General features: G+C 44.6%; 1 protein-coding gene across 2 annotated transcripts in view; it reads right to left on the bottom strand.

The window, feature by feature from the left end:
• The window catches only part of LOC147438388 (GTP-binding protein, HflX), an 80991-nt gene that overhangs the window by 41310 nt on the left and 12963 nt on the right, over nt 1-26718 (bottom strand). For both annotated transcript variants that reach the window (XM_086487690.1, XM_086487691.1), the window contains exons 3-5: nt 4772-4834; nt 4569-4658; nt 4376-4488 (exon numbers count right to left, since the gene is read on the bottom strand). In XM_086487690.1, the coding sequence (XP_086343816.1) occupies nt 4376-4488; nt 4569-4658; nt 4772-4834 (266 nt within the window). The remainder of the gene's footprint in view (nt 1-4375; nt 4489-4568; nt 4659-4771; nt 4835-26718) is intronic.

Raw genomic sequence — 26718 nt, 5'->3', positions numbered from 1 at the left:
CCACTCCACTATTGGAGTAAAGCAAGGATGCCCCCTATCCCCGACTCTTTTTGGGATGTATGTGGATGAGTTTTCAGACTATGTAGAGCGGCAGGGGGACAGGGGGGCTCAGCTAGCAGGGACATGGATTCCGCTGTTACTATATGTTGATGATATTGTGCTGATTTCAGACTCCCCAGAGGGGATGCAGCGTCATTTGGATGCTCTGCATACATTTGCTCGTGATAGTGGATTGTCGGTCAATCTGGGGAAAACCAAGGTTATGGTGTTCAACACCACACTACAGTGGGTCAGGAGGTTGGCACCTACATTTATGTATGGCCAGGAGACTGTGGAGTACACAGATGCATATACCTATCTTGGGGTAGTATTCGGTGGACCGATGTTTTCACTAAGGAGAGCATCAGAGACTAGACTAACGAGAGCATACGCAGCTTTGGGAGGACTGGAGAGGATGTGTTTGAAGGTCCAGTTTCAGGAACCGCAAACAAAGCTTTGGCTTTTTGACACTATAGTGACTCCAGCTATGCTCTATGGAGTTCATGTATGGGGACCCTCAGTAGACCACCATGGGAGATCTGGCAACACAGATGGATGGAGATGTATGGAGAGGCCTCTGGTCTCTATGATCTCTCGGATGATTCGGGCTAAGGCCTCAGTACCACATGAGATTATCCGAGCCGAGCTAGCCGTCCCCCCCCCCCCTCGAGATCAGTTTCCTTTATGCACGGTCTATGGGATCTCCCCAAAGACAGATACGCTCAGCTTGCCCTGGAGTCATCTCGACAACTAGCTCTACAAGGCGATACAGCATGTTGGTATGGATAGATGACATCATGGTTTCAGTCGCATGGTCTCAACATGGATAAATTACCTCCGCTTCAATACTCCTTGGATGCACCCTCCTTGTCTCTCACACGGACAGAGATCACCAGGCTCATACGTCAGGATCTGATTCAGTTAAATACCAGGAGCACATGGATACAGCTGACACAGGAGATGGGCACGAAGATGGCCTTCTACAGAGAGCATCTTCTCCAACTCACGAAGGACGGCTTTGTGACTAGGCCAACATACATGGATACACACTTATCTCATGGGATAAGATGCGCTATTGGATAGATACGCACATCCTCACATTAGCTCCAGATCGAGATTGGCTGATTTCGAGGGGTATCGACAGGAGCCAGGATATGTCACCTATGTAACTTAGAGCCAGAGACAGAGCTGCACTACACATGTCACTGCCCGGCATACTATGAGATACGCGGCCGCTTCCACTGCCTGTTCAGAGAAGGGTTCGGACCTTTTTCTAGAGTCATGAGATACAAGGATCAAAAGTGTCTCGGATTGTTCCTGCTAGAGCTGCACAGACTTAGGGAGAGCTTGCTGAGGAGATTAGGGGAAAGACAGTCTCAAAGACGAATCACAGAGTTCTTTACACCAGACAAAGGAGAGCCAACGGAGCAGTCATTACGGCAGATCTCAGAGCCTACTCATACTAGAAGTACACTGCTTGACAGAGCCAATGAACTTGACAGATCCAGACGTCCACGACCTCGGGGGGTCTCCCACTACCGACGAAGGTTGCAACAGAAGATACAAATCACTCTAGCTCAACATGCAAGACGCCCAACCAGAGTTCTGACCATGGAGGAGGTACATGAGATCCGACAGCGACCGATGACAGATTTCATCTGAACCCCCCCCCCCCCCCCCTTATTTCCTTTCTCCTTAGTGTTTTAGTGTTAGTTCTTTGGAACTTGGTAACTTTGTAATTTCCGTACTCAGACATGGTATCAGATTCACCAATAGTAACTTTTTGGTCCCATAGGTCATTTTGGCCAACGTTAATATAACATTTCATCTCTCTCTCTCTCTCTCTCTCTCTCTCTCTCTCTCTCTCTCTCTCTCTCTCTCTCTCTCTCTCTCTCTCTCTCTCTCTCTCTCTCAGTTATTACAGCCGGAGCCCGAAAGCAACAACCCAACATAAAAACAGCGACTCATCCCTATCCATACGCTGCCACGTCATCAATTTGCACGCAGCTGCCAAGTCATTGATCCGTACAGCCCCAGGATTCATGCCACGAGTTGTTCCACATTTCATGGGTTGCTTCGGTCAACTTGGCCTTCGGGCTCTGCTCTAGCTAGCTTTGAACGGTAGTCCTATGTCACGGCATCATCTTGTGACGCTCTGCCAAATATCTTCGCTGTGAATAATGGGGAGATAGATGAACTGCAGCAGATCCTTTACGAGAGAGGCGTGAATGATAACTCTAATAGTGGGGGTTCGACCTTTGTCACGCCGTGCCTGACCCTCACTAAGGAAAACTCTCAAGCTCCTCTAGTACGACCAAAACTCTGAAAGACGACTTTGTAATCCAACTGTGACTGCGAGACCCTCAACCATACCAAAAAGGTCCATGCCTTGCCTCCATCTATAGAAACTCTCTCTCCAGCTGATGATGATGTAGGGTAGGCTTAGATACACCTACCCACTCTAGGTGCCCTCATTTATTTTTAATTTTATGTTCCCCAGACATTGTACTAGAGTCGATGGATGTAACCTTTTGGTCTCATAGGTCGTTTTGGCCTGTTAAAGATGTCAATATAACATTTTATTTCATTTCATTTTTCTCTCTAAAAATGATGAGCTTGTACACTTGATGAAACACAAATTATTCAACTTACAAATGCGGCCAAAGCCAAATTACAAGATACATCCATAGGTGAAAAAACTGCTCGAGAACGTCATAGTTGAGGGGGGAAAGCTAAGGATCAGGACATCAAAAAGATGCATGTAAATGGGGGCTGAAATGGAACACAAGGATACGAACATCCTAAGGGGAACCATATGAATCAGCCTGAAACCTCTCCCAAACGATGCAGCAGTCTATTAAACCATGACCTATTGAATTCCCGACTAACCAGTGGCCAAACCACCGGGACAACATATAGTTGAATCTTCCACCCTAAGGGCTACTGCATATAGCGCACGCAATGGCACAAAGCTAAGATGCTCAAGATGGAAAAGGTGGCATTCTGAAGGCTAGCGCGGACACTCTTCCAAAGAGACGAAGATGGACAAGGGCATTGAATACTATTCTTGCAATACTGAGGCATGCGACCAGAGACAAAGAGCCCAGAGTCTATAAAAAGAAGAGACAAAGATGGACAAGAGCATTGAATACTATTCTTGCAATACTGAGGCATGCGAACAGAGACAAAGAGCCCAGAGTCTATAAAAGAAGGCCTATACTTAACCTTCTAATCTATTGCCAACTCCATTGTTGGCCTTATTGTGGTGGTTGAAGTTGGAGTTGAAGGGAAGGAGAAGTCTCATCTGACCAAAAGTGGCTACTGCCTTACCTTATCTGCTCTCAAAGTTGTTGAGCGACAGTAAGAGCAGATTTGTTGGCCACTATTCTATCTCTGCAACTTGGATGCTAGTTGCCGAGTACCACAGAGCTATCACAGCATCACTGGTTTTGTTTTCAGCATAAAATAGGTACTCACTGCTACTTTGAGGTTTGTATTATTTGCATCACCAATCACCTTACCCACTTGATCAATCAACTACGGACATCTTTCAATGGCACATGGCATAAAGGAGAATTCAGCATTCGGAATTTTGGTTCTATGCCTCCATGTGTAAAGACAGAAAATGCACGCCCCTCTGAGATATACAACTAACAAAGAAAGTGAAAAGGCATAATAAAAAGCATCAATGAAAGACTCCCCACTAAAAATGGACAATGTGCCAACAACAAGGGTTGTAACTTATTGCCACAGTGGTTGTGTGGGTGCATATAAGCCTCGGTTTGATTCCGAGGGGCGCTCAAGTTAGTTCCGGAAATGAAAATGATGAACAATGTGCTTTATTTCAAAATATAGAACGCTCAGCAGCAACACACACATACACATGCAAACACAGAGGCATCATAAAATCTCAGTTTGAAGGGACATTGCAGAGTAACTGCCCTTAGGATAGCATTTTTCAGATTTGCTCTGATGCTGACACTTCGAAATAACTTTGCACAAATTGTAGAGCAATCTGTGTAACAAGCTTCTAGAAAAACTGTGCTAGCATATGCTGCACAAACATTAAAACATCCTTTTTTGCCTATTCGAACAGATTTTTCAAAACCAGAAACCTAGGCATTGTGTTTGATAAAATAGTCCAATCCCATGTGTTTGATAAAATAGGCATTGTGTTTGATAAAATAGGCACCTAATGCATCTATATCTAATGTAGCTGATTGAATACAGACATTACTTCCAATATACTCCTCTGATTCCTACATGAAGATTTGTAGGAACCACAGGAGTATATTGGAAGTTTGTGAAGCCTTACGGGAAAAATTGTACTAATTACCCTCGGGCGCTTACTACTTCGGCCTCGAAGTCCATCCCAAAAGTTAATCTTCCATCTTTTGAAGGCATACGCACCAACCGTGACTTTTTATAATTTAAAGCAGCAAGTTCAACCTACACAGGCATTAACACCTTTAGAAGTAAGCTGATATCAATAGCATTTTCAAAGCATAATGTTTTCTATGTATGTTAACCTGTAGTCTAGCTTCTTTGGTTTCGGCATGAGCACCAAAAATCTCAATAATAAGACCAACACGATCAAGCACTGGCTTTCCCCATGCTCTCTGTTCACAACCAACCCTAAAGAATTAAGAAAACTGCAAACATCATGTAAGAAAATTTTACAAAGAGAAAATTCTACAAAGAGCACAACATATAAAAAACAGAAACCATTCACCTCCAGGTTCCGTTGCTGAACAGCAGTAAGAGTGGCATTTACAAAAACAGCATCTAAGCCATCCTAAACAAATGTATGACACCAATTAGAATGAGTCATGTTTAATTTCCGAAACCACTGAAGCATCTATCATTTGTTTATGAACTTATGGAGAGTCATGAATATGAAGCAGCTCATACAGATCCTTATGCCCAAGACTAGAGACATGGCAGCAATACTTTTATCCATACAGCAGTCACAAGCATAGCAACATGAATAGCAGATGGATTATCAGCAGTCACCAGGCTTCCCTCCAACAATCCATGCAGCAAAGCTCCTCTTCTTGGCAGCACAAATACTATTGAGTGCCAGACACTATGGCAGACCTGTCCTTTTCTCTTCGGTTCATGCCAAGGAGTCTCCTCCGCCAGATTTCATTGCTCAAAACATTCCAAAACTTAATGCTGGAAACAAATAAAAAGAAGCTCTGCATTCAACTTTTGGAACCATACGATAGTCGAAGAAATAAGCAAGTCATAGATTGGTGGACCTTTAAGAGGCAGACGTATTTCTCTAGCCTTGACTTGTGGGAGCATTAATAAGTTACCTTGGCATCCAGTCTTCTCAAGCATAAATCTTTCTTGTGGTCACAAGGACGAGTTGCAAATGGCAAAAACATTTCAACATGGACAAATTCCACCACCCACTCCGCAAGACATTTGTATCTATAAATGCGGACTTCCATGCACGTGTTTCTCTTCCCTCCCTTAATCAAACCCACTCCTTGTATAACCGGCTTGTACACAGTAGAGGGTAGTACTATTTCAATTACCTATTAACTTTACACAGAGCACTAAGAAAAAAAGAGAACACAGATGCGTCCAGCGACTAGAATGTCACTGCGCACACGAGACCAACACCTTGTAGGCCCCAGAGACTGGCGCCTCTTTCGGTATTTCTTTACTCAATTGAAAATAGACGATCCGCACACTTAATTCACACTCTCACAAAGCTGTCCAAACCTGGCGAGGGCTCAAAACGCAGGTTTCCAACCTGATTTCAACAACATAACGACGCCAAAACCCATGCAAGCCAAAAGTACCTATCTAGGAGACGGATTCCCTCGCGATTTAGGAGCTTTCTGGTGAGCTGTAACAGAATTTCAGCAGGCTGTAATTCTCTGTTTTTCCAGGCTGTAATTCTCTGTTTTGGATCGTTTTTAGTGGAGCGAACACGTCTACGCGTGTCCCAAGGGCTCCTGCACGCAATGGGACAGTTCCCTTGTAAATTGGACGAGTTTTCACGCGAGAAAACTCTCCAAATTCACAATCTTTCGCGATGGACCTGTGCGTACCTATGGGGGATTAGCAATTGGCTAATCCGGTTCTTGTTCAAAAGGCTCTTGCCTTGGCAAAAGCGCATAAAACCCTCAGAATTGTACATGATCATCTGAGTAGCCTAACTAGTGGGGCATTACCATATGTGCAAAGGGGAGAGAGAGATGCACTAGAGAAAATCATTGCGCTACATGAGACAAAGGAGAAGGCAAGCTTTCCATTAAAGCTGTGAACCTGCACCCACTACTCACACACACATTGTAAGTCACAATGAACCAAAAATCAGCCTCCACTTCAAAATGGGCGCCCCCTCTTGCTGAGGTGTCCTACAAGTGCCTCTTCTTCTGCCAAGTGTCGAGTTTGCCCCTTTGAGTTAATTCCCTAGTTCCCCCCAACTTATAAAGTTGTAAGTGACTTGCCGCGTGGCCCAAATTCCTTTTGGCGCACAAAGGCTTCCATACTCATCAGAATTCAGTGCTAACTGGCCAGACCAGTCCAAGACTGACCGACCTAGATTCCCGATGTGAGAAACATGTTCGGCTGTAGCCGTTTCACACTGGCCATGCAATGTCCACTTGCACCTTTTCAAGGGTTCCGAGAAAAACAAGTAAAAATAAAATAAATATGTAGTACATATTTAGAGAAGGCAACAGAAAAAATACACCCCCTTGTGATACACCCCACCCTTGAAATACTGCAAGCGACCTCGCTTGCATGCCAATAATACATGTGGATATCTCCTTATATCACATATATTCTATGACGGGAATCCAAGATATACAAGCTTTCGGAAATATAGAGTTGGACGATTCAAAGCTGCCTCATACGGAGTTCGACCAATGGCAAAGGAAAAAGAGTCATTCAAAATAGCATGAACCAATGGGAGATAGAGCTCCCAATGAAACTGTTGATCATGCACATATGATTCTAAAACATCAAAAGCCAACTGATTGTAAATCTCTGTCTGACCATCTGACTGTGGCTGAAAAGCCGATGAAAAATTCAACTTAGTGCCAAAATTATCAAAGAGTGCGCGCCAAAAATTGGACGTGAACTTAACATCCCTATCTAAAACAATCGATTTTGGCAAACCACAGAGGGGGTACCAATGCTTAATGAACAACCGTGCTACATCTTGTGTGGTGACTGTGGCCTTACAAGGAATCAACATGCAAAACTTGTTGAAAAGATCAACAATTGTCAAACATTTGAGTGTTCCTTGAATGCAAACTAGGTGGAAGGTTAGTCACAAAATCCATGGAAATATCTTGAAAAGGTCCATCGAGAATAGGCAGCGGAAGCAAGAGGCCTTGCTGCTTACCCCGAGGAGCTTTTACCTTTTGACAAATAGTACACTTTGTGACATAATGAAACACATCTTTTCGCATTTTAGGCCAATAAAAGAATCTTTCTATTATTCCAGAGTCGTGTTCATTCCCCCGTGCCCACTCGTAAGAGAGTCATGTGCATCATGCAATATGGTTGTCCTGAGAGAGGGCAACACACATAGACGTTGATAATTTTTTATCCATTTATCTTGCTCATGCATACAATAAGCTTTTATCGTGTCTTCAATGAATTGATTGGCCCTTTCTGTCTACCCATCAGTTTGAGGGTGATAAGCAATGCTAAAGGCCAACTGGGTTCCTCTAGCTGAGAATAACGCTTTTCAAAAATTTGAGGTGAACTTTGCATCACCATAAAAAATTATACGACGAGGTAAACCATGATACATGAAGACACCTTTCATGAAGATTTGAGCTATATCCTTAGCCATAAACATCGTCTTGACTAGAGACAAATGGGTCATTTTTGCAAGCATATCAACCACCACAAAAATAGAGTCATATCCCAAGGATGTAGGAAGTCATGTAATGATATCAAACCATTACGAATGAGATAGTTGCTTGGCCCTTGGGAAGCAAGAGCCTGCAACCATTGCTAACCAAACTCGGAATCCGCATACTGGTTCTTCATGTTGTAAAGACATACCCTGAAAAGAAACTGTGAATCTTGACTCAAGAGCCAGGATCTGTCCTTTGCGACTTAACGCATCTGCAACACGTTTAGCTTTTCCAGGCACATACTCAATCAAATCTCCAAATTGCTCAAAAAATCGTGACCACCGTGCTTGGCGATCACTCCAAATTGGACTAGGCATAGACTGGAGCCACTTGAGGGCTTGGTGATCCGTGCGAACTGTGAACTCTCTACCATACAGAAAATGCTTACAATGCTTAAGAGAGTGAATGACAAACAAAAGTTCTTTATAATAAACTGAGTAGTTCTTTTCTGCACTACTGAGCTTCCGACTAAGGAAAGCTACTGGACGACCATGCTGTTGAAGCACAACGCCTATAGCGACATTGCTTGCATCCGTCCATACCTCAAAAGGGTCATCCCAAGAGGCAAGGATAAGACACGACGCTTCTGTCACCGCAACCTTGAGAGCTGCGAAAGCCTTAATGGCTACCTCGGGTAAATCCACGTGCTGTCGGCGAGTCTTTACCCATTTCAAAACATCTGTCATAGGTGCGACAACGCGTGCAAAATTCTCTATGTACAAACTATATGCTTGACATAAACCAAGAAAAGAACATATCCCGATTACGTACATGTTCCACCTTCGCGGGGTCTAGCTTGACGCCTTCTGTAGAAATGATATAACCTAGATAAGTAACTTCGGTGAGAAAAAACTCAAATTTCTTAGCTGCAATATACAACTAACACTCATTCAAACGGGTCAATACCCTTTCTACATACTTTTCATGTTGTTCCCACGATGCATAAAAAATGAGAATATCATCAAGAAAGATAAACATACACATACACCAACCATATCTCCAAAACGGCTACCATGAGATGGTTAAATGTACCCACGACACCTGTCAATCCAAAAGGCATAACAACATAGTGCCATTGCCCTGGCTCTGTGCAAAAGGCGGTCTTGAAGATGTCGCCTTTGAATACCCTTACCTAATAGTATCCACTCTTTAGATCGACCTTATTGAAAACCTTTGCCCCATTGATTCTATCAAGGATATACTCAATGCGAGGCATCGAAAACTTGTTCTTGACGGTCATCTTATTCAATGCCCTGTAATCAACACATAAACGAGACGAACCATCCTTCTTCCAGACAAACAAAATAGGAGCAGCAAAAGGACTTACACTAACACGTATGAATCCTCTAGCCACCAACACCGTGAGTTGCCGCTCTAACTCTTCTTCTTGTGTCTTGTTCAAACGGTTGGAAGCAACTAACCGGCTGTTCCCCCTCCATAAGCTCAATGCGATGCTCCTCCGGCCGCTCGCGTGGGAGACGGGATGGAAGATTATCCTGCAAAAAGAGATACTTAAACTTGGTAAACAAAGTTGAATACCTGTCTGGAGTCTGAATGCTCTTAGTAACTAGAGAGGCATAGATGAATGCCGCTTGTGCTCCTCGTCATAATTCACACTTTACCTACACATGAGAAATGAGAGGCAAACAATGCACACCCTCCTCAGTACGAATGATCATGGGAGAGTCACTCTTGGCATTTAATGTAAGAGTGTTGTCCTCCCAATCAATGAGAGGATTATGCTCACGAAACCATCAAATGCCCAAAAGCACATCACATCCTGAGAGAGGAGACACGACAAATTTCCTACCGAAAGGAGCTTGTTGAACTGTAAACAACACATCAGGCACCCTTGTGTGATGAGAGAGTCCATACCGCGAGCGAAGCCAGACACCTCGAGAGGAGATGTCTGACTAACCTCTAGACGAGCTCTCTCTACAAGAGAGGCACTAATCACATCATGCATACTACCTGGATCAAACAATATGACAAAACGCTGACCCTTCACATGACTATAACACTTCATTAGAGACTCATCTATGTGTGTGTCAGAGACATGAGAAGATTTAGCTTGGTTCATTAAAGTGCTTGTGGTTGTTGCGGGTGCCTTAGGTTCTTTAGGTGGGGCTATCTTAGGAGTTAGGACAAGCCGCTTTAATGTGACCCTTGACGTGACATTGATAACGACCTTCCTTAGCATAAATGACTTGTTCTTCTACCATTATGTATCCTCCTATAATTCCTATTGCGGCTTTTTCATTCGGGGTTAGCTTAGATTTAGCAAGTGTTTTAGCTTTACCCTTAGATTCATTTTGTGAGTTCTTTTCCGAAAAATTAGAGAAAGATTGGCTAGAAGAGTTACCGTTCTTACCATTTTGAGGGTTCTGAGAAGTCTGAGAGGTACTTTGAGACGACTTGTTCTCCTTAGGCTTTCCCTTGTTGAACTTCATCTCTTGGGACAGAGCAATTGCTACCGCCTTGTTGAGATCCACGGGGTCGAAGACTTCTACATCAAGCTTGATATATTCGTCCAACCCAAAAAGGAAAGCCTCTTTGCGCTCATCATCATATTTGCGTAATTGGGTGCCGAGCTGCAAAACACGGTTAGAAAAAGACATGACTGGCATACCATTCTGCTTGAGATTGCACCAATCTTCTTTCAACTGCGCTAGGTACTGAGGAGGCATAAACCGTGCCTTGAGCTTGTCTTGGAAGTCGGCCCAATTGAAGGAAAGAGGCACGTCTTCGTCGACTTCCTCTAGGTGCGGGGTCAATTGTGCCTCTTGCCATGCGTGATACCAATTAATGGCATCACCGACAAGCTACATGGCTGCCGTTAAAACCTTGCTATTCCTTGTCTTCTTAGTTGTCGCAAAATAAGCATTAAATTGATGCAACCAAGAATGAATAACACTAGCATCCATCTTATCGTCATACTTACTGAATGTCAACTTCTCGGTGACGAGGTTGTTGGAGTCTAAATCTCGGCTTGCGTCACTGGATGAACCACCAACATTTTTGGTCGGCTCGGGTTTCGAGGTAAGTACATGTAGGACCAACTCTTGCATGCGATAGTCTCTCTGCGCCTCACGCTCTAACTCCAAGGCCGCTCGTCTGTCTTCGACCGCTACTCGTTGGGCTTCGCGTGTTTGCTCACGCTCAAGCTCAATAGCTGCCTTTCTTTCTTCGGCCGCCAAGCGCACTTGCTCACGCTCGCGCTACCCTTTTCTCTTCGGCCGCCAAGCGCGCTCACGCTCCAAGTCAGTCTTTCTTTCTTTGCGCTCGCGATCCAATTATGCCTTTCTTTCCTCGACCGCCAAGTGCGCTTGTTCACGCTCGCGATCCAAGGATGCCTGTCTTTTTTCGCGTTCACGATCCAAGGATTCCTTTCTTTCTTTGCGCTCGCGCTCCAAGGCAGCGCGTTGCGCTTCTTCTTGTAACATCAGATCCATCATCGTCTTGACCAAAGCCTCCATAGGATTAGGTACAATCCTTGGCGTAGATGGGGAGGGGGGAGGGTCGGAAAAACCTCCTGGTGGGAAAAATTCTTCTTCGCCACTTCCACCTCCATGCGAAGTATCCATTCCGCATTGGGTCATGACCATACACTGAGGTCTTGGGTTCTTAACTTCACGAGGAACTTAGGTTCTTGTGGTTCTTGGATTCTTGGGTTCTTGAGGTTCTTTCTTTAGCTTGCAATCTGTGTTAGAGAAGGATCTTCTCTTACCAGAGCTCTTCTCTTTCCCGTAGGCGCATGTAACAGACTTGGACACTCCAAGTCAAGAATCAATCGCGACAGCACCAAATAACCACTTCAAACAATTCACAGATCACAATAGATTTACACTGGCCCGACGGAGTTCCGTGCCTAGAGATATTGGCCCAGAAGATTGGCGCCCCTTTCGGTATTTCTTTTTATATTTTTTTATATTAATCAGTTCAAAGTACAAGGGAGTGACTCGGGGTTCACTCTCAGACTCTGCGTCCAGATGCTCTGTAGAGTGAAGGCCCAAGCCACTTATTTAAAGGTACAAGGGATGCCCAAAAGCAGAGCCCCAAAAAGCTTTAAAATCAAAAGCATCTGCTCTCTCTCTCTTTTAGAGAGTCTAATTCAAAACAAAAAGCAATCTCTCTCTCTCTCTCTCTCTCTCTCTCTCTCTCTCTCTCTCTCTCTCATTACGTGGATGCTAAAAAGCAAACTGCCGTAAATCCCGCCACAAAACGCGGAATTCCGTACCAGCTGCCACATCAGCATGCGCCTGCATTTTTAGGGTTTGCTGAACTTAGGGTTTCAGCCAGAAATTAGGGTTTATTGCAAATTAGGGTTTTTGGCAATTTTTAGGGTTTGCAAGAATTTTAGGGTTTCAGCCAAAAAATAGGATTTTTGTTGTCCGCCACGTCATCACTTTGTGACATACCCCCCTCTTGAAAGCATTGTAATTGACCGCGATTACGCCTACAAAACCGACAAAAGCCATAAACCGTCTTAGCAGACACTGTCTGTTAGTACCTACGTACTAGGAACACACATCTTGTTAGGTGCAGCGGAATGATTGTTGCGCTTTGCTCAAGATGAGTGCTCCGAATTGTGCTCAAGGTTCCTTTTAGTTCTTATGGAAGGGAGAACCTTCCGTTCTTAAGTGGAAAGTGCTATGATCACGAACAAAGTGAATGGACAATGTGTGTGCAAGTGTATGAGACTGAGAGATAGAGAGAGAAGAGAGATACGACACCAGAGACGTTGTAAAACCCTCCTCCGAAGGCCCCACTTGGTGGCGAGAGTGGTCTACTATTGATTGCACAATCTAGTACAAATGGAATGTATGGGACTGATGCAAGTCTAGGCTATGTCGACGATGACGACGGTGATGACGAAGTCGACCTAAGGGCTGAAATCTGCAATCTTTCTACTGCTGTCCAAAAACGCTATGGGCTGAAATCTGCGACTGAGCCAAAATCGTTGATTTTGGGGCTATTTTCTGTGGGTCTTTGTCGCTGAAAATCTGCAGGTTTAGGGCTGAAAACTGAGGTTTCTTTAGGCTGAAAACTGAGGTCTTTACCGGGCTGACTTTGCTACACTTTAGGTGAAAATTGCCAGTCTTTATCTGTTGCTGAAAACCAAAAACGCCAAGGGATCTGATGATCAAAAACGCTAGCAGTTGTGGTCCTTGCAAAAACGCTAGGTGCTGGGTACTATTGGCGATGCAGGTCTAATGCAAAAACGCCAAGTTGGGGATGCTGTGCAAAAACGCTAGGTGAGGGAATCTGCTGCCTGGAGGGGAAAGTCCACCAAGGTTCTTGTGAGAAGTTGCCTGCTGAGCTTGGCTCCTGTTGCCTCTTCTGCCATTTAGTGCTAACTTTGGTTTGCTTATATTCAAACTTAGCAAAATTGCCCTACCTACTTTTGTTGGGAAGTCACTTAAATTAATAAGTGAAAAATGTCAACAATAGGGAAAATAGGCTAAATGCACTGGAAAATTCCCCTAAATGATTCTAATGGATTCTCATCAGAATATTGATGATCATGCTGTGTGCAACCAGAGGATATGCATCTACACTAAGTGACTGGGCATGCACGGTCTACGAATAGACTCACAAAAGTGCCAAATCACTTCTGATCTAGACTGACTGGACTAACTGAACCGTGATCATGCTGTAGCTTGTCCACGGACACATAGAGTTGGATGTGTCAAGTGACACATCTAGCACATGTACCAAATCGACAGTCACATCACACGACATCACAGGACATCACATGACATTCAACATTCATTCGGAGCATGATTTATCGCCAATATAGCTAGCAATCACATCTAGGTCCAATCGGGACCTCATCGATGTTCGATTGACTAACCCCTATTGCAACCATGTCAATTCGAGATCAGTCAGACCAAAATGCTGAAGTCAGTTCGTCTATCAGTTCATGCACTCAAAAGAAGTGAAGATACAAATCAGTATCATTATCAGGAATTCCATTTCATAAAGTCATAAGCAGAATACTGTCAGCTCTCAGTATCCCTGAAGCTCAAAGAGACATCAGTGACTCTAGTATCTAAATCAAGGCATCTGTTGACAAAGGAGCGGAGCGACTCCCCTCTTGTGCATCCCACTGCACCAAATCTCCGGCCAAGCTGAATTCTGGGTTCCATTTGGAGTAGACTATGCTAAACCAAAAGCATCGAGGTAAAGTTTCACAATCTGAGGAGTATCTGCTACGTCCTCCTCCTCCATCCACTTCGCATCTAGTGCAGGATAGTTCTTGAACTTAACCAAGACCCGCCTTCGGACTTTACCTTTAGTCTTCGTATCTTTATGTGCCAAAATCTGTTCAGGAACAAGGATCTCCTCGTTTTCTTCCACTTCGGGTTGCTCATCAGGCTCCCCATCATCAGGCACATCACCTTTAAAAGGTTTCAAGAGACTCACATGGAATGCATTGTGAATCTTCCAAGTATCTGGCAGTTTCAATTGGAAGGAGACATCATTCATATTTTCAGTAATCTGGAAAGGTCCGTAGTATCTCATACTAAGCTTTGGAAAAAGCCTCTCCTTTCCCTTTTTCTTTCGTAGGCGTGCCTTCTCAAAACGTAAGAGCACCCAATCATCCTCCTTCAATTTCATGTCACGACGATGGCAATCCGCTGCCTTTTTATGTCGTTCTTGAAACTTCTGCAAAGTCTCGCGAACCTTGGCAAAAGCCGTATCCAAATCTCGCGTATATTCATCCGCTTCAAAGATCTTATCTTTCGTGCTCAGGAAGGGTGGAACCTTCGCAGCACCTTCAACAATCTCAAATTGCGCCTTCCCCGTCGAAGAGTGTATCGTGTTATTGTAGGCAAATTCCACCAAAGGTAAGTATCTTTCCCATTGAGTCTTCTGATCTGCGATATAAGACTTCAATAAATCTAGAACCACTGAATTGGCAATCTCAGATTGCCCGTCAATCTGCGGGTGGAACCATGACGAGAACTGCAACCGCGTGCCAATGTTCTCCCAAATTGCCTTCCAAAACAAACTCGTAAATCTGGGGTCTCTGTCGGAGACAATCGTCTCAGGCATGCCATGTAATCTGAAGATCTGGGCCACAAACAGTCTTGCTAAGTGATCCGGCTTGACTGTTTTCTTCACGGCTTGTTTGCTAAATTTGTCAATAACAGTCCAGATACCATCATGACCACTCTGAGTCCTCGGGAGATCAAAAATGAAATCCATCGCAATACTTTCCCGGGGGCGGGTGGGTATGGGTAAAGGCTGTAACAATCCCTGTGCCTTATGCTTGTCAAACTTGACCTTCTGGCATACTAAGCAACTGCGCACAAACTCTCCCACATCCTTTTGAGTCTCGGCCAGAAGAAGTATCTCTCTACCCCCTTCATGGTGGTAGCAATGCCACAGTGACCCGTAAAAGGTGGACAGTGGCATTCAGTCATAACCTTTTCCCTCAACGGTTGTGTAACGCACAACATAGTCTTTTTCATCAAGTAGCCTCCCCGAAGGGAGTATCCAGCTACTGTCTCCCCATCCCGTATCCGTGTGAAAATATCTACAAAATCTGTATCTGTGGCATACTAATCAACCATATCCTCGAAGCTCCTATGATGTATCGCGGAAATAGCCAGAACCAACGGCTTCCGAGACAAAGCATCTGCCACCACATTCTTTTGTCCCTGCACATGGACAATCTGGAAGTGAAACTGTGACAAGATGTTTGCCCACCGCATCTGCTTTTCCGAAAGCTGCTTCTGTGACAAGAAGTAGCATAAACTCTAATGGTCTGTAAAAACAGTAAAATCCGCTCCGAGTAGGTAGTGCCGCCACTGAGTAAGAGCATGGATAACCGCCAAAAGCTCTTTCTCATATATCTGTGCTGTCCTAGAGAACAATCGGCTCTCGTAAGCAATGACATGGCCTTCTTGCATCAAGACCGCACCCAGACTACGACCACAATCATCACAATATACTTCAAATGACTTATGCAAGTCTGGCAAAGTCAAAATTGGTCCCGTAGTCAATTTCTCTTTCAATGTCCGAAAGGCAGTCACCTCTGTGGATCCCCACGAGAAAGGGACTCCTTTCTGTGTCAAGATATGCAAAGGGGAAGCAACCTCTGCAAACTTTCGTATGAACTGCTTGTAGTACGAACACAGTCCCAAGAAGATTCTAACTTCATGGACATTCTTCAAATCGGGCCAATCACAGATAGTCTCTATCTTGGCCGGGTCCATTTGCACTCCAACTGCTGAGACAATGTGTCCCAAAAAGTGCATCTCTGGTAGGAAAAATTCACTTTTCTTTGCATTAATCACTAACTTGTGATCTCGTAATGCCTGAAAGACCTGAAGCAGATGATCTCTATGTTCTGCCTCATTCTTGGCGAAAACAATGATGTCGTCAAAGAAAGTGCCAACAAATAGTCCGTACTCTCAAAAAATCATGTCCATGATCCGATTAAATGTCGCAGGAGCATTGGTCAAGCCAAAAGGCATCACCAAAACTCAAATAACCCAAAAGTAGTCCGGAAGGTTGTCTTATAGACGTCTCCCGGCGCGATTCGGATCTGATGATATCCACTCTTCAAGTCGATCCTCCTAAAGTACGAGGATCCCTGTAACCTGTCCAATATATCATCGATCCTAGGAATCGGAAATCTGTTCTTGATGGTGATTTTGTTGAGAGCTCTATAATCGATGCACATCCTCCAAGATCCGTCTTTCTTCAAAACCAACAACACTGGAGAGCAATACGGTGAAGTACAAGGCTGGACAAGACCCTTTTCCAAGAGGTCTTTCACTTGGTTCATAATCTCTTCATTCTGTGCTCGGCTCACACGATAAAGTGGCCGGTTCTGTGGTGTGCTTCCGGGTATCAGATCAATGGTATGATCTTCAGGACGAGCAGGAGGTAAATCTCCTGGTAGGCCCTCTGAGAAGCAATCGGTGTGAGAGAGGAGAAAATCTTGGTGTTCTTTATCAAGTTTAGACATATTTGTCCTATCCTTATCGCTCAATTCTTTCATAAAGATCGAGTAAACAAACAGACTGGATTTCATTGATTTTGAAATGGCCGAAGCCGATACAATAGGGACAGACTCGCCCTTCAGTTTAATATCAAGTATAATTGTTCTGCCCTTTTCTGTAGTCAAAGTCGCTTTTCTCGCCCGATAATCGACCACTGCGTTGTTCTTGTGGTACCAGGGAATCCCTAAGAGAACATCACAACCCTCCGAAGGCATTATGAAGAAGTCCTCATGCCCCAAATACCCCTGACAATGCAACGGAAGTTTGCCAATGACAGGTGTAATGGCTACGTCCCTGCCGGGTGCCGCTAGAACTGCCTCTGCAAGTGGTCCCATCCGATCGGAAGTAATCTCGAGCCGCGCCGCCAATTCCGGTGAGATGAAGTTGGCCTTGGCTCCTCCATCAAAGAAAATCACGGCCTCTTGATCTTTCACTTCGCCCCAAGCTCGGCAAAGTTCTGTACTCTCATCCATGGTGTCGAGATCAGTATCCACACAATCTAGAACCAGTCCTGTTTTCATCTTGCCTTTTCGTCCACGTTCCTCAGCTGCTCTCGAACTCTCAGGCCTGTCGTCGTCCTTATCATTCTGTTCTTTCTGTGCCTTTTTAGGGCACTTCGCGGAGATGTGTCCCGGTTCCCCGCATCCAAAGTTGTCATCAGCGTGTGACTACTATCTATCCTTTTGGTTGATTTCTTTCTTATTATTTATTTACTTTCACTCTTTGGAAACACCCCTCGAGAAATCTAACTGCCTTGCATTGCATAGCTAGTGTGAACCAAAATGGAATCCTTTGCTACAGAGGCTACATTTCAGTTCTGGGTGTGGCTGCAGTGTACAAAGGGGGTCAGATGACCTAGAAAGATACACTGGCAGCATCTCCTAAAATTTAGGAAACTGCTATTTTGGGACTTGAAAATGTGTTTGCGTCATTACCTCCGGAATGACAAGGGGAACATTTTCTTACTCTGCCATGAAGTCAACTGGGCAACCGGTTGGGAGATTTTTAGGCGACAACTCCGAAACGGGAAAATGCTTGTAAATGTGCCAAGTGGCACCTTCTAGTGCACTTTCCTCATGCAACAAGAAGTGGCACTGAATTTAGGAGGAAGAAGGCTCATTTTTCAGTTTTGTCACAGGTTAAGAGCTATGGAGTGCTTCCTTTCCCTCCTATGTACAGTGCGGTGCCAGGAATGATGCCCAGCACGCTACGCACTGCCCTCTCTCTCCCCTATGGCAGTATGTTATGCCCCTCTAGTGGACCTTTCAATTGACCAATGTACATTTGTGTGGGTTCATGCGCGATTGCCGAGGCAAGAGCCTCTTGCAAAGGTACTGGATTAGCTAGCGGCTAATCCCCCGTAGGTACAGGTGAATTCGGAGAGGTTTCACGCCAGAAATCTCGTCCGATTCAAAGGGTAAGTAGCCCTTCAGGTGCGGGAGCTTGAGGACTTGCTACGGATGTGACCGGCACGCGAAACGGAGCCAGAAACAGTAAATTACAGCCTGCTGTGTATTTTTGCAGGTTTAGGGTTTTGGCCCTAAACGGTCCCTAATACCCCCAAGAGGTTCGGGGACGCGAGGGGACCACAGTACAGGTGATCTGGCGCATTTTCGGGGCTGAAAACAGAGAATTCAGCGTGCTGCAGATTCTTGCCAGGTTTTGCAAAGTGGCCGTATGCGTCGGGAAAGTCATTCAATGCGTGGGAATATTGACTGTGAAGGGTCCTACTACAGTTATGCTGCCGAAATCGGGCCGGAACAGTTGAAATTCAGTCAAGTTTGTGCGGGGCAGCTTGTAGGGAACCACAGCGTTTATTCCCTCTTTTGAACAATAAAGAAATACCAAAAGGGGCGCCTAAGTTAGGGGCCAATCTGGTGTCAGTCTACTTATACAGGTGCAATCTAGCAGCCTGTATCCCTATCCCCTTTGTTGTGTCTTGAAAGTACAGGTAAAGTGGGCGACAAATTAAATGGGTGAAAGCAAATAAGGTTTTTAAGTCTAAAGTCTACCTCCCTTTTTGAAAGTACAGGCCGGTTACATGGTTCCATCGACGGGATTAAATCACTTTTTCCCATAGAAGTGAGCCTTGGTCAGGTTGGGCTTGAAGGCACAGGGGATCATAGACCAGACACAGCGAATTGCAATTATGGCTGACACAGACCAGATGATGTGACTGAAGAGGTTTCCTCTTCACAGGGTCAACAGACACATGAAGTGGGTGAGTCTTCAAGACCACCACAGATGGATGATGATATATTCAAGACCCAGTTGGCTACTGCTGTGGCTATGTTCACACAAGTAATGCAGAACCCGAGGTTTTTAGCCTTTCTGCAACCTCCTGTTCCGTCTCAGCAGGTTGGGTCACTGGATCACATTCAAAAGCCTGTCAAGGCTCGAGCAGAGGTGATTCATACTGCACAGTCAATGGAAACACCTGTACACTTGACAGAGAACATGCAGTCTCCACAACTTGTGCCTAAGGTGCAAGAACAGGTGGCTGAGATGCCAGTCTTTCAAGCTGTACCAGTTCAGCCAGCCACTTTTCATCAGCCTATAGCTGGTTCTAATGGGCAGGGAAGCAACCTACAGGCTATGCAACAGGTCTTTCCACCACCTTCAGTACACCCTGGCTATTTTGGAGGTGGATCGGTATTCTAGAGCATGGCTGGTCATGCACCTGGAAATCAATTTTACACGCCAAGAACAGTGTTTGGGGGTGCTCAAACGATGATGCCTAACTCCATGTATGGTGTCATGGGCATGCTACCAGGGTTTCAAAGCACTCAAGGCCAATTTGGGATGCCACAGGCACATTTTGGTATGGCTGGAATTACAAATCAGCAGCCAAATATGGCATTTCCAGGTCAACTTAATTGCGGTCAGGGAACACAAATGAACCCTAACAGTGTTCCCATGTTTCAATCACTTCCATATGACAATTTAACGCCGCTCGAGAGGCCAACTCCGTACAAAGAAGATGGCAAAGGTGTGACTTTCACGACCTTTACAGGGTTTGATGATAGGAAGAAGGCTCTCTTATTCCTCCAGCAGTTTGACAAGGCCTATGCAGGGGGAAACTTTACAGAGGCTTCAAAGGTCCGCAAGGCAGCCACTTTCTTGACAGGGAATGCGGGACAATGGTGGACAACTTTATTGCTGCAAGGGCAAGCTCCGTCCACATGGATTTACTTCAAGCAGATTTTTGCAGCAGCATGGTTATCTGATGACTTTGAAGCAGATGTCATGACAGAATGGCACCAGCTTAATGCTGCTACTTGCAAGAATCTGGATGACTACAATCGGAAGTTTTGGAAAGCTCTACTTCCAGTAACTTCCTATAGGTTTGTGCCATTGACAGAACAGATTGAAAAATACTGTTGTGGCCTACCCAAAGGATTGAGAAAATACTGCACGAAGACCAAAATCACTACTTTGACGCAGCTCATCGAGGTAGCAAACACTGGCAATGGTTTGCTCAAGGGAGAAGATTGTGAATTCAATACTGGCGTCAAGGAAGGATCAGCCAAGAAAAATTCAACGAAGAAGTATGTTCCCAAGGAGGCTCCGAAAGGGACTCAGGAGCCAGCCAACGCAGGGAAAGACAAAGCTACGGCTAAATCAGAAAAGGGACCAGCGAAGAAATGGAAAAGACGTTTTCCTCCCAAGTCGGAAGAGCAAAAGAAGGTTCTGAGGTCAGAGAACAAATGCTTCATCTGTGAGCAGCTTGGCCACATTGCTTACAATTGTCCTACAAAGAAAAGGCCAGTTGATTCTGAAGACAAAGAGGACAGGAAAGGAAAGAAGCCCATGGCTGGTCTAGTGCCAGATATGGTGGGCGACAATCCAAATTCAGATGCAAGTGAGCTTTGCAGAGCATGGGGAAAGGTCAGGGATCAAACAGTGCTTATCTTCTTTGATCCAGGTGCCAAGCCAACTTCATTTCCCCAGAATTGGCTTCGAAGTTGGGAATCAGACCTGAAGAGATGGGGTATACAGCAAAGGCAGGTTTGGCATGTCCTGGCCATAAAGAGGCTGTGACACCCATCATTGGAAAGCTGCGCCTACATATCCAGTCCTATGTAGATGCTGAAGAATTTTACATCATGCCATTGGACGGATGTGATGTGTTGTTAGGTATTCCTTGGTTATTTCGTGTACAGGGAATCATGGATGCCTACAACAAAAAGATCACTGTACAGAGCAAGGGAAAGAATCACATTTTGGATGTAAAGCTTAAAGGGGAGTCTGTTCCCACTGTATCAGCTTCTGCTATTACTTCTGTAATGAAAAAGCATCTTTCTGCGTACTTGGTTTTTGCACGTGAAGTGTCAGATTGTGATGAATCAAATTTATCTGTGCTAGATAAAGAAAGGTCAATGTTTTTACAACAGTATAGTGATTGTTTTTCCGATTCATTACCGTCTCAATTACCGCCAGAGAGACCCGAGGACCATGCGATAGATTTGGTGCCAGGCAGTAGCCCACCAAATAAGCCTCCGTACAGGGTTAGTGCGGCTCAGCAGAAAGAGATAATGGGCCCAAGTACAGGAGCTGTTAGAAAAGGGGCTGATTCAGACCAATTCATCTCCATTCTGTTCTCCAGTGTTGTTGGTGCAGAAAAAGGATGGCTCATGGCGTATGTGCATCGACTACCGTGCACTGAACAAGAATACCATCAAGAATAGGTTCCCTATACCTAGAATTGATGATATTATGGACAAATTAGAAGGAGCGGCTATGTTTAGCAGGATAGATCTAAAGAGTGGCTACCATCAGATCCGCATTAGATCAGAGGATGTGCACAAGACTACTTTTAGAACGACGTTTGGCCTTTACGAATTTTTAGTGATGCCCTTTGGTCTCACAAATGCTCCTGCTACGTTCAATAGGATGATGGACAGAATTTTCCGTCCACACCAGCAGTTTGTTGGTACATTCTTTGATGACATGATAGTCTACTCAAAGAATGAAGAGGAGCATAGGCATCACTTGGCCATTGTGTTCGAACAGCTACACAGTCAAAGGTTGCTCATCAATGCAAAGAAAAGTGAATTTTTTCTGGAAGAGATCCACTTTCTAGGACACATTGTCTCAAAGGATGGTGTCAGAATGGATCTTGCAAAAGTTGAAGCGATCAAGTCATGGCCAGATTTGAAAACGGTGCATGATGTCCGAAGCTTCTTGGGACTATGCTCCTATTACAGAAGGTTTATCCGAAATTTCGTTGAGATTGCTTCACCTTTACATGCTCTTCAAAAGAAGGCAGTCACCTTTAGATGGACACAGAAAGAGATTTCAGCTTTTAATCTCTTAAAGGAAAAGATGATTTCAGATCCAGTCATTGTGTTGCCAGATCTTAGGAAGTCATTTGTGGTCCAGTGTGACGCCTGTGGTAGTAGCATTGGTGCAGTGCTAATGCAAGATGGCAAGGTAGTAGCCTATGAGAGCAGAATTTTGCAAGGGCCAGAGATGACCATGCAGGTCTATGAGAAAGAGTTATTGGCTGTGATTCATGCGCTCTTAAGTTGGAAACACTACCTGCTAGGTGCAGATTTCGTTGTCCAAACGGACCATCAGACCTTGCGATACTTCTTGACACAAACAAAGTTATCTGAGAAGCATATACTTCTTGACACAGACAAAGTTATCTGAGAAGCATATGCGATGGGCAAATATCTTGTCCATGTTCCATTTTCAGATTGTGCATGTGGAAGGCAAGAAGAACGTTGTGGTTGATGCCTTGTCAAGGAAGCCACAAATTTCAGCTGTGTCAATTGCTTATCATCATGAACTTGATGATATGAGGGAACAGTATGAAAATGATGAAGATTTTGCAAGGGTCTTCGAGCAGCTAATAGATGGACAACGTCATGAACACTATCTTCTCAAAGATGGGTTCATGATGATGCATGGCAGATTGTCTGTCACAAAGCGTTGCGACGCAAAGTTATGGAAGAGACTCATGTCTCACCGTATGCAGGGCATCGTGGTATCGATGCTACGGTTAAAGCGGTTGAGACATTCTTCTACTGGCCTACATTGAGAAGAGATGTGGATGCCTTTGTGCGAGAATGCCTAATTTGCCAGAAGGTCAAATTTGACAGGCAAAAGGCACCAGGGTTATTGCAACCACTACCTATTCCAGATAAACCATGGGAAAGTGTTGCTATGGATGCCTTTGTGCGAGTATGCCTAATTTGCCAGAAGGTCAAATTTGACAGGCAAAAGGCACCAGGGTTGCAACCACTACCTATTCCAGATAAACCATGGGAAAGTGTTGCTATGGATTTTATCTTTGATCTTCCGAGAACGCAGACAGGAAACGATGGTATTTGGACCATCATTTGCAGATTCAGCAAAAAGGCTCATTTTATTCCTGTCAGGAAGAAGATAAATCCAGATCAGATGGCACGTTTATGAGCAATATTTTCAAGTATCATGGCATGCCACAGTCGATTGTTAGCGACCGTAATCCACGCATGACAAGTTTGTTCTGGAGAGGCTTGTTTGAGAATATGGGCACAACGCTCAAATTCTCTTCGTCATTTCATCCTCAAACAGATGGGCAGTCAAAAGAGGCAAATTCTACTGTCCTAGATCTGCTGAAGTGCTAAGTGTCAGAGCATAAAGGAAAGTGGGAGCAGTATTTTCCATTGGTGGAGTATGCATACAATAATACAGTGCATTCATCAACTCGCAAGGCACCTTTAGAGATAGTTGAAGGTGGCAAGAAAGTTCCTCCCATACTGCATACAAAGGACAAGATATTTGAAGCAGATAAGTATGTTCAGGACATGGATGAAATGTACAAGAAGGTCAAAGTGGCCTTAGAAAAGACTTAGGCAAAGCAAAAGAAAGCAGCTGATCGTCATCGTCGTGAAGTAGTATATTCACTTGGTGATTGGGTGCTTTTACGCTTTGAAAAGGCAAGGTTAAAGAAGATGAAGGGCAAGGAAAGACTCTTTCCAAAGCTCAGCATGCGTTACTATGGGCCTTTTCAAGTCTGCGACATAATCAGTGATGTTGCATATAGGCTGAAATTGCCTGACAGTTGGAAGATTCACAATGCGTTTCATGTGAGTCTTCTTAGACCCTATGTGGGTGATGTGCCAGAGGATATGCCAACTGAAGATCAGCCGGAAGTCGAGAAACTTGACGAGATCTTGGTCCCGGAACAGATTTTGGCACATAAAGAAAGAAAAGTGAAAGGCAAGGTTGCTAGGCGTTACTTGGTAAAGTTCAGAAACTATCCACCAATGGATGCTAAGTGGATGGAAGAAGGTGAACTTGCAGAGTCACCAACTGTGTTATCACTTTACCTTGAAGCCTTCCATTTGCAACCTACCTTGACCCCTTGAGTTTCAAAGCTACATGGATTGTCAGTGTGACAATGGCTTCTGAAACAAATGATGTACATGGTATTTAAAGTGAGCTCAAATGAAATACCTGTTACATGAATGTTAGAGCTGTACAGATTGTCAGTTTGGCAATTGCTCTTATGGAATGTCCAAAAGTGTGCTTAGTGCTATAGAAGTGAGTATTTCTTGTCAGTTTGTCAAGAATACAGTAATTGCTTCTATTAAAGAGTACATGTGTAACTGCATTCTTAAACTGTTGGTTTGGGTATGCTCGAAAGTGTTACGGGATCCAACGTGTACTATAAGACAGTGGCAAAATGTGTGGCTACCATTTTGTCATTGGAAAGTTAGTGACTCAAAGCAATGGCAGAGTGCGAAGCTACCACTATGTCATTGGGACAGGATTCACACGCAGGCAATACATGTGTCGACAAGGTGTTCAATACTCTAGGGTTGACAATGAGCATGTATGTGTCGTACATGTGTCGACAGGTGTTGAATGCTTCAGTGTTGACTGTAAGCATGTATGACATAGATGCAAACGAGGACGTTTGAGATTTCAAGAGGGGGATATGTCACCAGCGTGTGACTACTATCTATCCTTTTTGTTGATTTCTTTCTTATTATTTATTTACTTTCACTTTTTGGAAACACCCCTCGGGAAATCTAACTACACTGCATTGCATAGCTAGTGTGGAACTGTCCAGAGGGAGTCCAGGCCTGAGGGCAAGAGAGCACTAAGGTTGGACAAAGACTATGGTTAGCCAAAGTGGGGTCATTGCCAAAGTGGAATCCTTTGCTACAGAGGCTACATTTCAGTTCTGGGTGTGGCTGCAGTGTACAAAGGGGGTCAGATGACCTAGAAAGATACAATGGCAGCATCTCCTAAAATTTAGGGAACAACTATTTTCGGACCTGAAAATGTATTTGCGTCATTACCTTCGGAATGACAAGGGGAACATTTTCTTACTCTGCCATGAAGTCAACTGGGCAACCGGTTGGGAGATTTTTAGGCGACAACCCCGAAACGGGAAAATGCTTGTAAATGTGCCAAGTGGCACCTTCTAGTGCACTTTCCTCATGCAACAAGAAGTGGCGCTGAATTTAGGAGGAAGAAGGCTCATTTTACAGTTTTGTCACAGGTTAAGAGCTATGGAGTGCTTCCTTTCCCTCCTATGTACAATGCGGTGCCAGGAGTGATGCCCAGCACGCTACGCGCTACGCACTGCCCTCTCTCTCCCCTATGGCAGTATGTGATGCCCCTCTAGTGGACCTTTCAATTGACCAATGTACATTTGTGTGGGTTCATGCGCGATTGCCGAGGCAAGAGCCTCTTGCACAGGTACTGGATTAGCTAGCGGCTAATCCCCCGCAGGTACAGGTGAATTCGGAGAGGTTTCACGCCAGAAATCTTGTCCGATTCAAAGGGTAAGTAGCCCTACAGGTGTGGGAGCTCGAGAACTTGCTACGGATGCGACCGGCACGCGAAACGGAGCCCGAAACAGTAAATTACAGCCTGCTGTGTATTTTTGCAGGTTTAGGGTTTTGGCCCTAAACGGTCCCTAATACCCCCAAGACGTTCGGGGACGCGAGGGGACAGTTATGCTGCCGAAATCGGGCCGGAACAGTTGAAATTCAGCCAAGTTTGTGCGGGGCAGCTTGTAGGGAACCACAGCGTTTATTCCCTCTTTTGAACAATAAAGAAATACCGAAAGGGGCGCCTAAGTTAGGGGCCAATCTGGTGTCGGTCTACTTATACAAGTGCAATCTAGCAGACTGTATCCCTCTCCCCTTTGTTGTGTCTTGAAAGTACAGGTAAAGTGGGCGACAAATTAAATGGGTGAAAGCAAATAAGGTTTAAGTCTAAAGTCTACCGCCCTTTTTGAAAGTACAGGCCGGTTACAAAAGCACTTCCCCTCTTTGATGAATCGAGCTCGCTCTTGAGGAGTAAGCTTGGGTCGTGCATCCTTTTTCTCTGGGTTGCTCTTTTTCTTTCTACTTTCATTCCCACAAGTCTGTTCAGCTCGTTGTGTCATGTTCTCATCTGTGGGGTAAGTCAGACTGCCAAAGTGAATGGCAAAGCCCCGCTTCGCATGACTCATCAACTCCTGAATAGAAGCTGACTTCTGCTCCAAGCAGTGATCTCGGATCTCTGTAGGTAGATCCAAGGTGAACCGCTCAATCTGTTCTCTAAACGTGATCTTCTTGAATGAAGAGGCGGGTAGAAAAGAGCTCCAGAATCTTTCACAACAAGCATTGATTGTATCTTTCTTGGTCATCCACAGATGCTTCCAAGCAGCTCGTATATCTCGTTCATATTCTTGCGTCAACCAAGAAGAAATAAAAAGCTTTTTGAATTTCAGCCATTTAACTGGCGTAGTCTTGTTTAAAAGAAGCGTGGACCACCAA

The sequence above is a fragment of the Adiantum capillus-veneris genome, chromosome 17 (genome assembly GCF_014529385.1).
Source record: "Adiantum capillus-veneris isolate H3 chromosome 17, ASM1452938v2, whole genome shotgun sequence".
NCBI classification, from domain to species: Eukaryota; Viridiplantae; Streptophyta; class Polypodiopsida; order Polypodiales; family Pteridaceae; genus Adiantum; species Adiantum capillus-veneris.
This window is presented reverse-complemented; position numbering and strand designations above follow the sequence as displayed.